The following is an 11,386-nucleotide window of genomic DNA, read 5'->3' on the forward strand; positions in this document are numbered from 1 at the left end:
ATACCTCAGGGAAAATGGGGAGCTCGTATCCAAGGAACATATTGGAAAGACTCTCTGAATTAACAGTGTGGAAATCACCAGAGGGACTAAACACAGGACTGAAGTCTGGGTTGGAATCGAATTCTAAGGATGGCAAGTGTACAGTATACAAACTAATGGTGGCATAAAATGTTCCTTTGTGCGGCCGTTGTTTTGAACAGGACTTAAAAAACAGCTGATGATGTATTCATGCCACATTTTCCTATAAATACATTACACCAGTCTGACTTCTACTGGACAATATTTGCCATTACAACCATATGCTACTGAGTTCATCACATACACACAAGTAATATCCAGTAATCCTTTGGGTTTTTTTTGCCATTCTGTAAAATCAATTAGAAAATATGTTGTTTTTTTTAAAGTGATAAAGTGGATCTTATTAAGCAATTGCACTGTACAAAAAAATAATGTATACAGTCTTTTCTAGCATAATTGAAACTATATCCAAGAACAGGTACCCGCTGTGTTCTCATAGTCTTTATTTCATCTATTTACAAAGAATACAAAACTTTCTTCCATTACTTCATATGAACAGACAGACATAACAAGCAGGGCTTCATTTGTGATGCTGTTTTGTCCAGTTGGAAGCTTCTTTGCGCCCTTGTTTCAGCCCCTACGAAAACACAATAACCCCCAAAATATTACTCATTTTATGAATCCATGACTTTTACATATTCCTAAAAATCTGAAAGGAAAAATAAAGCAACTTAACCAAAAAGGCAAAGCATCAACATTACCATAAACAATTGACTACTATTTACAGCATAACAAAAGGTGAGGTATGTACAAGCTCCAAATCCATGTTATAACCTCCCAAGAAGCCAGCAGGGCTCTGTGCACGTACCAGATAGTATCCTGTGTGATATCCACTCATATACCAGGAGATGAGCATGCTGCCCAAGGCTTCATCATCCACCATGTCAGGGCTCATTGGTGGAGGTGGAGGAACCATCTAAGGTGGAGGCATCAACAGCAGAGCGAATGTTCAGGATGCAGTTGTTGGTGTTTAACGTTGCCATTTGTTAGACCCTAACATGTTATATCCTAAACTGTATCTACATTTAACCTGCTGTAGAGTAAACACACTCCTTTAGCTTTGCTAAGGGTAAAAATTGATCCCAACTCACCGGTGGACCAAAAGGCATCATGGGAGGCCATGGAGGAGGTACAGGCCCATGACTACCAGATCGCTTGCTGCTCCCCTGGTGCAAGACAAAAGACACAAAGGTGGAAGTCAACAGCTTGTAATATCATTACCACATAAAGTACCCAAGATAACGAGAGAGGCTTGAAACTATTTTCATTAGGGAAACTTATCTAAACTGAAGTAAGCGCAGTCTGATGTCTTCCAATTCTTTTACTCAAAATAACTTCTTCTCAACATGGACATAAATATCATGGAAATATTAGGCTTTTATTGATATCTTTGAATTGCTCTGTGAGGCAAAATGATTGCACATTGTTAAGCCTGTGGAGCTGAGACCAGCCTGATAGAGGTGATGTGGTAGTGGTAGGGATTATTAAAAAACAAATCCACTCCAACTGTTAATGCAAGAGGTCTAGAAAAAAAGGGCAAGGTGCATGGCCTTTTAGCTTTGGTTAGTGTCTGCCTAAGTGGTAGCTTTTCTGTGCCAAGGAAGGTTAGTTCAACAACACTAACTGGATTGATCAATACCAACGAAACATCGTACAAGGCAGGAATGATTACTGTAAGCATTTCTACACCAATGCAAATTCAAAGATAATCACAAAGTGCAGGCTTGTCATGAAACAGAAGCTGCTTAAACAACATTGTCACAGTCCAAAGTTAGTGAGGTTTTGGACCAAGTGGCTGGTGTCCAAAATCAAAACTTTCGAGCTCAAATAAAGTTTGTTGCTTCCCACATGAGAATAAAAAGCACAAAATCTTGACACAAGTCATTTAAAAAAAAAAAAAAAAAAAGCTGAGACACTTAAACCTCATCATGATTGTTACGCATGGTGGTGGCAGCATGATACTGAGAGGCTGATCTACTGCCAGTTAAATTAATATAAGCACGGGTGCACATAGGTGGTCCGCAGGTGCGCATTCGCTGGCAAAATAACAGACACGCACCAGATAAGAAGTTGCAACGCGTTTGCGTACATAGGATTTTCTGGAGGAGGACAGACATTTGTTTAGAACTCTTAAAGATGTCGAAGAAGCAAGCTCCTTTAAGCAATTACTTTGGTGTTCCTCCACCTCCAAAGAAATGTCAGAAGGAGTCCGAACCGCAAAAGCAGCGCATATTCCCGGAAAAGTGGTGAGGAGGTGAGCTGGCTTCAAACAAACGATGAATGCACAGAGATGTGGTGCAGAATATGCTGTGAAAATCCCACTCTAGCGGACAAAAACAGTGCCTTTTTATATGTATGCAAACGCGCGTTGCAACTTTTTATCTGGTGCGCGTTTTTTTATTTTGACAGTGAATGCGCACCTGCGCACCACTTATGTGCACCACTGAATATAAGTTAATGAATGAGAAGGACTTTCCAAAATTCTTCATCATAAGCTCAAAACATCAGATAGATGTTTGAAACCTGGAAACAGTTGTGTCGTTTTGCAGGACGATGATCAAACACTCATTAAAGTTGGATAAAACACAAAGCTCAGTGTAAAAATAAGGCATTTGAAATAAAATTCAATAGCTGAATACAACCATATAAAAAAGTGAAATATGCTTAGTAAGAGCTGTGCCAGAAGACCATAAATTCAAGATTTTAACTTTTGTCAAGTGTAAGGAAGAGGACTCCAGCCGCTAAGGGCTGCCCTGTTACACAAGAAAAGAGGTAAAATATGTATATCATGGTGCAAACAAACAAACAAAAAGGAACATTTAAGCAAATTTGTTGATGATTTGTATTTATAACTCTGATGCTTTTTGATTTCAAGTCAAAGATTAGTTAAAACTTTTTTCTTTTTAATATCCATCATTATTACAAGCATTAGTCCCCACATTTCCTGGAAAGCACTAAAAGCCACAAATTCATGTCCATAATAAGTGTATGTATGCTTTTAAACTGAACAGTCAGCATGTAGAGGCTCAAAGAAGGCTTAAGATAATGTACAATATTTTTTAAAACACACTATTTCTTTTCTACTCTTTACAGTTGGGTCCACATAAAGAAATTGGGCCTATTACAATCCAGTCCTGCAATAAATGTTCATATTCTATCTTTAGTGTTCAGATTATAAACACTTTGCTCACGTTTCCTCTTTCTGAATACAACAAACATTCAACCTCCTATCGGGAATTTAATTAATACCTGAAAACGATTTAATCACAATTTAAAAACAAAAATAAGCATGAAAGTAATTTTGTTGGCAGACTAATAATGAATCAGCTCCCTAAAGAGCCTTTCTTCTTACCTGTCTGAAAGCATGCATGGGAGGTGGTACTGGAGGAAATCCAGGAAAACCAGGAGCCCACATAGGAGGTGATTCTTTGTGGGTCTTGGACTTGTGGCCCTTATTAGGTGACTGTTTGTGCTGGTTTGGAGTAGCTGACCTGTCACTCTCCTCCGTTGAAGATTCTGCTTCATGCACCTATGGATAGCAAAGACATACTGCTTTGATCTTTCTCCCCAATTTCACACCACTGGGAACAAATACACAGAAATCCATAAACATATCAGAATTTGTTTGGGAAGCAGTAAGAAATGATCCAGACAAAAACAGAAAGCGCTAACCCATCTATCCATCCTTAGTCCTAAGTTTTAATAGACTAAGAAAGCAATCTGTTAATCGGCAGTGATTTCCATGACTCACCATTTGACAAAATGGTAAAAAAAATATTTAAGCCTGATTTGGTCACAATATTAGTTTTGCTATTTTAACATTCATGATGTGCATATGTGAATAATGAAGGTAAAAACTATGTGCAAATTGTGTCAGGGAACAATACTACCATTTTCTAATAACTGAATTGTTATTTGTATTGTGCTGCTGTTATGTGAATGCATTTATTTGCACTAGTTTACCTTAGTATTTGATTCCTCATCACCCTCCGAAAACTCTGACAGCAGGTCTTCAAGATTCTGCTCCTCCTCGTTGCCATAGCCTGTATAAACAACTATACAAGTGCCTCTCTTCTTGTCTATGGAGGCGATCGTGGCTGCATAGAGCTGCCCATCCTCAGACCAGTAAGCACTACATGAATCCCCAACCTGCCACTGTGACACAACATAAACTGTAATTAAAGTGAAAGTGTAAACATGTGTAAACAACACTGTTTTTGAATGTCTCTGAATTACCAACAGGATACAGTTGTGGTCAGAAAAAAATACTCATCATGGGCATGAATGTCATGGTAACATGGTGCAGAAGATGTGCACAAGTTTAAATTAAATTTATATGGGATCAAAAGTATACATAAGGCAAATATACATATACCGGTACTCCGAATAACGCGTTAAATGTCCCTGAGCAAGTCGCATCTCCACCAGATGGCTTTTGGTAACCATCAACAAGCTTCTGGTGTATTTCTGGTTAAATATTTGATCATTCTTCTCAGCAGAACTACTAGAGTTCATTTAAATTTGTTGGCTTCCTGCACAAACCCAGGTTTTAAGCAAAGTCCACAAATTTCAACGGGGGTGCGGTCGGGCTTTGGGAAAGTAATTCCAAAAGCTTAATGTTAGCCTGCTTTATCCATTCTAAATCCAGTTTTGATGTGTGTTTGGGATCAATGTCCTGTTGGAACACCCAGTTTTCCCAGTTTTTTAAACTTAACTGCTCCAAACAGACCTCTTGTCATTGTGGACAAACAGCTCAACCTTTGTCTTGTTTGATCATAAAGCTTTTCTACACAAGGCATTTGGCTTGTCCATGTGGGCTGCTGCAAATTTCAGGCAGGCTTGAAGATCTTTGGATGAAGGTGCTTCTTTCTTGGTTGGCACCCTTCCACGTCACAGTGATGCAAAACTTGCTTCACTGTGTACAGTGACACTGATGTTGCAGCAGTTTCCAGTTCATGGCAGACTTGAGCCTCAGCAGTTCCTGGGTTGTTCCAGGACATCCTAACACATTTCATCTAATCTGAGGATGTGACAGATTGGGTCTTCTTTGAGACCTTGGATGAGAGGTCACGTGTCCAAGTAACTGTTACTTGCTTACAATTGTTTAAACTGATTATCTTAAAATCTGAAGTTGTTTAGGGACAGCTCCGAAACCATCCCAACTCGTATAAATGTACGAATCTCCTTCTTAGACCTTCATAGAATAGCCTGGAGTTTCCTATTGTAACAAGCACCGGTCAATCCAATAACTGCTGCCATGCAAATCCTATTTATGATGGCAGAGAAACTATTTGTTTTAGTCAATCATGATCACTAATGACAAGTTAATAGGCCTTGCCAAGTTCTAAGTCATTGTTGAACCTTCAGCACCACTTACTAAAATATTTAAGTGAACGTATGTATATATTTAAGCCTGCATTTATACTTTTCACTCTGTGTGGATTAGAGAAAATCCACCTCCCAAAAATGAGTTGTCCACCACATTCTTGATTTTAAAACCCATTTAGGATGTATGCTGTGCAATCACTCCACAAAGTAAAAAGAACAGTTCAAAGAAATCATTAAAATCCTTAAAATTATGATGACAATCATGCTTGTGATAAGTGTAGTTAAACTTCTAACCATAACTGTAGAAACTGTAAATGAAAGACACATTTCGACCACTGATTTGAAACACAGAATCTAAACTGACTTATGTTAAAATGTACTCTCCAGTTTGATACCTCTGACAACTTTGTAAATCATGTGTAAATATTTAACTCTAAACCTTTTCCCCTTCAAATGTATCTGTAGCTTTAGTTCCAGTTCCTCACCTCTTTTTCTGGTGCTGCATTGTTTCTTTTCCTACTCTGGTTCTTCTTGTTGTTCTTGCGTTTCTTTCCTGGTTGGTTTTTCTTTGAGACTTGTGGCTCATCTTCACCCTTAAGGGCAGTCTAACACGCAAATCAAGAAGAGACTTTAAAATAGCAAACAACATTTAACATTCACACATACTGCAATAATCCCAAGTTACCTTGAAAGATGCAACTGCCTTGTCATAAGCCTTTATCAGTGCGGTGTCATCCCAGATGTCTGAATCATCACTCTGGAAGAGAACAACAAATTTGGAGTCTTTACAATACAAACATGTATTTTTAATGGGTATAAATAAATAATGGCTAAACATTACGTGATTTAAAAATAATAAATAATACCTGCAAACCAGATGACATTTACAGCCAATATTTATTTGATGTGTCAAAATAATTCACTAAATAGTAAAAGACGGTGTGCTGAAGAGCAGAAAGACTTTAAACTATTTATGATGAATAATTAATCAATTTCTTTCGTAGAAAACAGGATAAACAGCATACAAAAAGACGAACACATTAAATGTTGCTAAATTATTATTATTATTTTTAAATCTGTCTTAAATCCACAATTATAATGAAGCATCTTACAAGCAGTGCATGCAAAAACAGAGGCAGGATGCAAAGGATTTTAGGCTTATTGTACAGTACACCGTTGTCTCCTATGAACTGTTGCAACTCAACCTAAAACTACTTTGTAAAGCATTTTTGTAACGCATATCCACAATGGTATATTCCAATAAAGCCACGTTTTGTTTATTGAAGCACATCTGGTATATTGTGTATTTCCGGCTTGACTTCTTTTATTACTTTTCTCATATCTTAACTTAGCCTAACTCAACGTTGGTTTATAGCTTTTAGCTATATAGCTCACCGCCTCAAACAACTGCACAGACAGCATAGAAGCGTCATATAAGTCATGTTCCTCCGCGTAATACTGCATTATTACTCGCCTGTCCAGTTCCGCGCGTAAAAAGCACTTCCTTGCATCCGTTCGCCATGTGAACAATTGCTGTATCCAGTGCTAGCCGCTAACTCCTAAACATCTAACTAGCAGCGTGCGTCGGAAATTGTGACGTACAACATTGCGACGTCTATATCTTGCGACGCAGTGGTTGGCTTGGCAACGGCAATTGACGACTTTCCCCCCTTAAGAATCTGTAAACAAAGCATTTGTTGTGTTCTGTTATAGAAAAACCAGAAAGCCTCGGAGACTATAACCTTTTCTGTGCGATGATTGAGTCGTCTGTAACTTCTTTAGGTGCGAAAGTTGTCCTCGTTGCATCCAGCGATGAAAATCACCCACCAGAAAACATTATCGACGGGTGAGTGCTGGTTTTTAAGCTGTGATTATCTCAGCATCTTTGTCAATTTTCATATATTCATTTAAACAAAACGAAACAAATTATGTGATTTTGCTACAAGCTGCTACTAAAAGGCGCCTGAAGATGCAACTTAAATTTGCTTCTTTGCTAAGCTGTCTGTTGTGTTGACATAACACTGGTTCGTCCCTTCAAATTCAAAGTCAAAGTAAACTTTATTGTCATCTCTGCTAAATACAGTTCAGTATATAGAGACGACGAGGCTCCAGTTCCATACAGTGCAAAAGAACAACAAGAAATATATAAAGAGTAAGAATAAAAAGAATAAATATATATAGACTTTGAGACTGAGGTAAGAGGAGTAAATATACACTTTGAGGTAAAAGGGTTAATAACAGTCTAAAATTTACAATTGAGATTTAAGGTGACTTTGAAGTGGTTTAAAATGACCATGATTCCTGAGAGTAGGATTCTCCATAGAGCAGCATCTGTATTTACAAAGGCAGTGGTATGTGGAGTCCGGTAGAGTCAGTTAGTGGTTTGTGTGGGTGTATTGAGGGGGGTGGGGGGGAGGTCTGGTAGTGAGTTCAGGAGTCTGATGGCTTGTGGGAAAAAGCTGTCTCGCAGTCTGGAGGATCGGGCCCCAATGCTGCGATAGCGTCTGCCGGATGGGAGGAGGGAAAAGAGTCCATGTGAGGGGTGTGACGGGTCACGCATGATGCAGGAGGTCTTACTGATGCAGCGTTTGTGAAAAATGTCCAGTAGCAGAGGGAGAGATGTTCCAATGATCTTGGCGTGGCTTTCTTTGCTTGTGTGTTGTTCAGAGCATCAAACCGTGCGTAGAACTTGTTCAGCTCCTTAGGAAGTGTGGCATCTCCATCACAGGTGCCTGTTGCAGGCTTGTACTGTGTGACGGCCTGAATGCCCTGCCATAAACTGTGAAAGTCCTTTGTGTTGTGGAAGTGGCTCTGGATCTTTTGTGCATGTGCATGCTCTGCCTGTTGAATGCCGCGGGAGAAATTTGGGTGTCTTGAATTAGGGGCTTTATTTTTTGCTTGAATGAGTCACATGATTGTGCAAATGACTGGAAAAGCGGTAGGACTATTGCTTTAGCTAACATTTTTAATATTTCAAGAAAGTCTGGCTACATGGCAGCAAAATATGAAGGTTTTTTTGTGCAATATTGTATATCTACACAACAAAAGTTGATATCAAAATGTGATCTAAAAAGGTCTCATCAATGGTAAAATGTCATGATTTTCTGTCTTTCTTATCACTCAGAAACACTAAAACGTTTTGGATGTCCACTGGGATGTTTCCTCAAGAGTTCATCATTCACTTCCCTGAACCTACAAACATTGGCACTGTGACAGTGGACAGCTACAATGGTATGGAGGCTGTGTGCACCTTAGGTCAAACATACATGTCCAGTTCTAAAAACGTTGGGTCCATGTGTAAAATTTGATGAACTGAATATAATAATTTGCAAATCTTATAAACCCATATTTTATTCATAATAGAACATAGAAAATTAAAGAATTTTAAGAAAAAATAATGGTTCATTTTTAATTCAGTCGTATCAGTACGTCCCAAAAAAAATGTCAGGGCTGTGACTACACTGCGTAGTATCCCCTCTTCTTTTAAGAACAGTCTGTAAATGTCTGGAAACTGAGTGACCAGTTGCTGGACTTTTCTTGTCGGACATTCTAGCTGTTCAGTAGTCATGGGTCTTTGTTGTTTTTTTTGGGTTTTTTTAGTTCATGATGAGCCAAGTGTTTTGAACTATTGAAAAGTTAGGACTGCAGGAAGGCCAGTTCAGCACCTAGACTTGTCTATTATAAAGTCAAGCTGTCGTAATAAGTGCAGTATACAGTTTAACATTGTCTTGTTGAAACATGCACGGTCTTCCCTGAAAAAGACGTCATCTAGACAAGAGCATGTGTTGCTCTAAAACCTCTATATACTTTTGATCACTGATGTTGCCTTTCTAGATGTACAAGATGTGAGTTAAATAGGCGCTACCATACCATCAGAGAGGTTTTGAACTGAGTGCTCATAACAAAGCAGTTGATCCCTGTCCTCTAGTCTTGGGACTATGCAGTTTTTATGTCTTCCAAAAAAATTTTCCAAATACTTTTCCACCTTATCTCAGTCAATTTTAAATGAGCCTTGGCCCAGAGAAAGCGGCGGCATTTCTGGATTGTGTTCATGTATGGCATTTTCTTTGCGTGATAGAGCTTTAACCTAAGTTGAATGGATGGTACAGTGAATTGTGGTAACAGACAGTGATTTCTGGAGAGGTTCCTAAACTCATGCAGTGATTTCCATGGCATAATCATGCCTGTTTTTCAGTGCTGCCCGAGGGCCTAAAGATCAAGGGTATCCATGTATTTTTAGCCTGTATTTATTTGTCCCTTTCACACAGAGATTTCTTCAGATTTCCTGAATCTTTTAAACAGAGATATTCTTTTTATACCCAGTCATGTTACTGACCTGTTGCCAGTTAACCTGACTGGCTGCAAAATGTTCCCCTAGCTGTCTCTTTTTAGTATCACGTACTTTTCCAAGCTTTTGTTGGCTCCGTCCCCACTTTTTTTGAAATATATTTCTGCCATCAAATTCAAAATGACCTTATTTTTTTCTCAGTTTAAATATCTGTGTCCTTTTGTGAAAAAATGAGGGTTTATGAGATTTGCAAATCAGTGTATTCATCTTTTATTTACATTTTACACAGCATTCCACAATCCCAGCTTTGTTTAAAATTGGGATTATATTTTGTGTGGATTGTATGCACCCCTCTGAAGTAAACAGGCATTAAAATGATTTTATGTAGCACGGCTTGAAAACACTTTTTGTAGCCACGTAGTATTGCAGATTAGCTGCTCTTCAAGGGAATTATGAGCACCTTTCCCAAAGGTTTAGGTTATGCTTTTTAAAGTAATGTGTGGGATAACAAATTCTTAGTGGTGTTATTGTAGAAATTGACCTTTTCTTTTCAGCCAACTACAGGATATTTCCATTTATAATTTGCCGATATACGCATGAATCCATTCTTGTCATTGTTGTTTCCGCTCCTTCGGAGCCCCCAAAGTTTTAATCAGTACTGCACACTCAGGTGATGTGTTTTATCTCTCCACTGCTAATATTCAATACCAGGCAGCGGTATTGGTTGGGGGTTAGGGTTCTTTCTGATGACTCTTCCATGCAGACATAATCACCCCTTCATGAAACCTTCCAGCAGCTCATTTGCAGTCATGATGTTTCTGCAGTTTATTTGAAAAATTTCTTGGGCTTCCTGAGCTTTACGTGGCCTCAACAAGCCCCCCTTAAGTTCCTGTCACGATATGTCAATAAAACTGTAATTAAGTGGCTCAGAAAAAGGAAACTGATTAATCTGTCAAACACTGGACAGTAAATGACTGCTGGGTCATTTAAAGGAAGAGAAACGTCTCAAGGATGAGGTGTAACATTGTTCCATATTTAAAATGCTTATTGTTAAATATTGTTTTCTAGACATATCTATTTCCTTTAAAGTTTGTATCTATATCTCATGTTGTTTCATGGCTTCTTTCCAATTTTTAATATCTTCTGCTGATTTCTTTCTAATTGTTTTGCAGTGAAGCACCTGAAAATAGAAAAAAACACCTCACAAAATGCTTCTCAATTTGAGCCTGTTGCAGAGAAAGGTAATAAGGACATCCAGTCAAAGCACCATTCACAGTGTTTTTAACTGGGATTAACAAACTCTTTGCCTTGCAGAGTTTGAAAGTACAGAGGGACATCTTCAGTCAAATGCTATAACAGTAGGTTCAAATGGAAATGTAAAGTAAATGTAGAATGAATAAGTTTAATGAGAATTAATGAAGCCATGACTTGTCTTTATTTTTCTCTTTCAGCTAAATGGATGCAGTGCCACCCACCTTCGTTTCATCATCACCGCGGGATATGATCACTTTGTCTCAGTTCACAGAGTCAGTGTAAAAAATTAACACACATAATTAAAATGATTGTGTGTATAACATTTACGAGGTGTGATCATAAAGTTATGCGGCGAACCCATAAAAATCAAAAACCATACTTTATTTAAATTTGGCCTGACTTGAATTTAATTTTGGTTACACATTTGGTTTAGCCTAG

At 38.3% G+C, this 11,386-nt stretch overlaps 2 protein-coding genes across 2 annotated transcripts; one reads left to right on the plus strand and one right to left on the minus strand.

Moving 5' to 3' along the window:
• Window positions 1-506: 506 nt before the first annotated feature.
• smn1 (survival of motor neuron 1, telomeric) lies at window positions 507-7,005 on the minus strand. The gene is made up of 8 exons (XM_005729354.1): window positions 6,881-7,005; window positions 6,092-6,163; window positions 5,892-6,011; window positions 4,042-4,233; window positions 3,431-3,607; window positions 1,170-1,244; window positions 887-994; window positions 507-655 (listed from the first exon to the last, which is right to left on the minus strand). The coding sequence occupies exons 1-8, from the start codon at window positions 6,926-6,928 to the stop codon at window positions 599-601; spliced, it is 849 nt and encodes a 282-aa protein (XP_005729411.1). The 5' UTR covers window positions 6,929-7,005; the 3' UTR covers window positions 507-598.
• Window positions 7,006-7,021: 16 nt separating this feature from the next.
• hspb11 (heat shock protein, alpha-crystallin-related, b11) lies at window positions 7,022-11,324 on the plus strand. The gene is made up of 5 exons (XM_013909910.1): window positions 7,022-7,252; window positions 8,531-8,637; window positions 10,867-10,935; window positions 11,009-11,052; window positions 11,146-11,324. The coding sequence occupies exons 1-5, from the start codon at window positions 7,161-7,163 to the stop codon at window positions 11,236-11,238; spliced, it is 405 nt and encodes a 134-aa protein (XP_013765364.1). The 5' UTR covers window positions 7,022-7,160; the 3' UTR covers window positions 11,239-11,324.
• The last annotated feature ends 62 nt before the right edge of the window (window positions 11,325-11,386 follow it).

Source organism: Pundamilia nyererei, unplaced genomic scaffold (genome assembly GCF_000239375.1).
Source record: "Pundamilia nyererei isolate P.nyererei 1_Seehausen unplaced genomic scaffold, PunNye1.0 scaffold00033, whole genome shotgun sequence".
NCBI classification, from domain to species: domain Eukaryota; kingdom Metazoa; phylum Chordata; class Actinopteri; order Cichliformes; family Cichlidae; genus Pundamilia; species Pundamilia nyererei.

Excerpts from the sequence above, each read along its gene's own strand:
- smn1 (XM_005729354.1), bottom strand. The coding sequence starts at position 6,928 with ATGGCGAACGGATGCAAGGAAGTGCTTTTTACGCGCGGAACTGGACAG. Across the intron at positions 6,164-6,880 it reads TTACGCGCGGAACTGGACAG|AGTGATGATTCAGACATCTG; the intron begins GCGAGTAATAAT and ends GTTCTCTTCCAG. Across the intron at positions 6,012-6,091 it reads AGGCAGTTGCATCTTTCAAG|ACTGCCCTTAAGGGTGAAGA; the intron begins GTAACTTGGGAT and ends TTTGCGTGTTAG.
- hspb11 (XM_013909910.1), top strand. The coding sequence starts at position 7,161 with ATGATTGAGTCGTCTGTAACTTCTTTAGGTGCGAAAGTTGTCCTCGTT. Across the intron at positions 8,638-10,866 it reads GACAGTGGACAGCTACAATG|TGAAGCACCTGAAAATAGAA; the intron begins GTATGGAGGCTG and ends ATTGTTTTGCAG. Across the intron at positions 11,053-11,145 it reads TTCAGTCAAATGCTATAACA|CTAAATGGATGCAGTGCCAC; the intron begins GTAGGTTCAAAT and ends TTTCTCTTTCAG.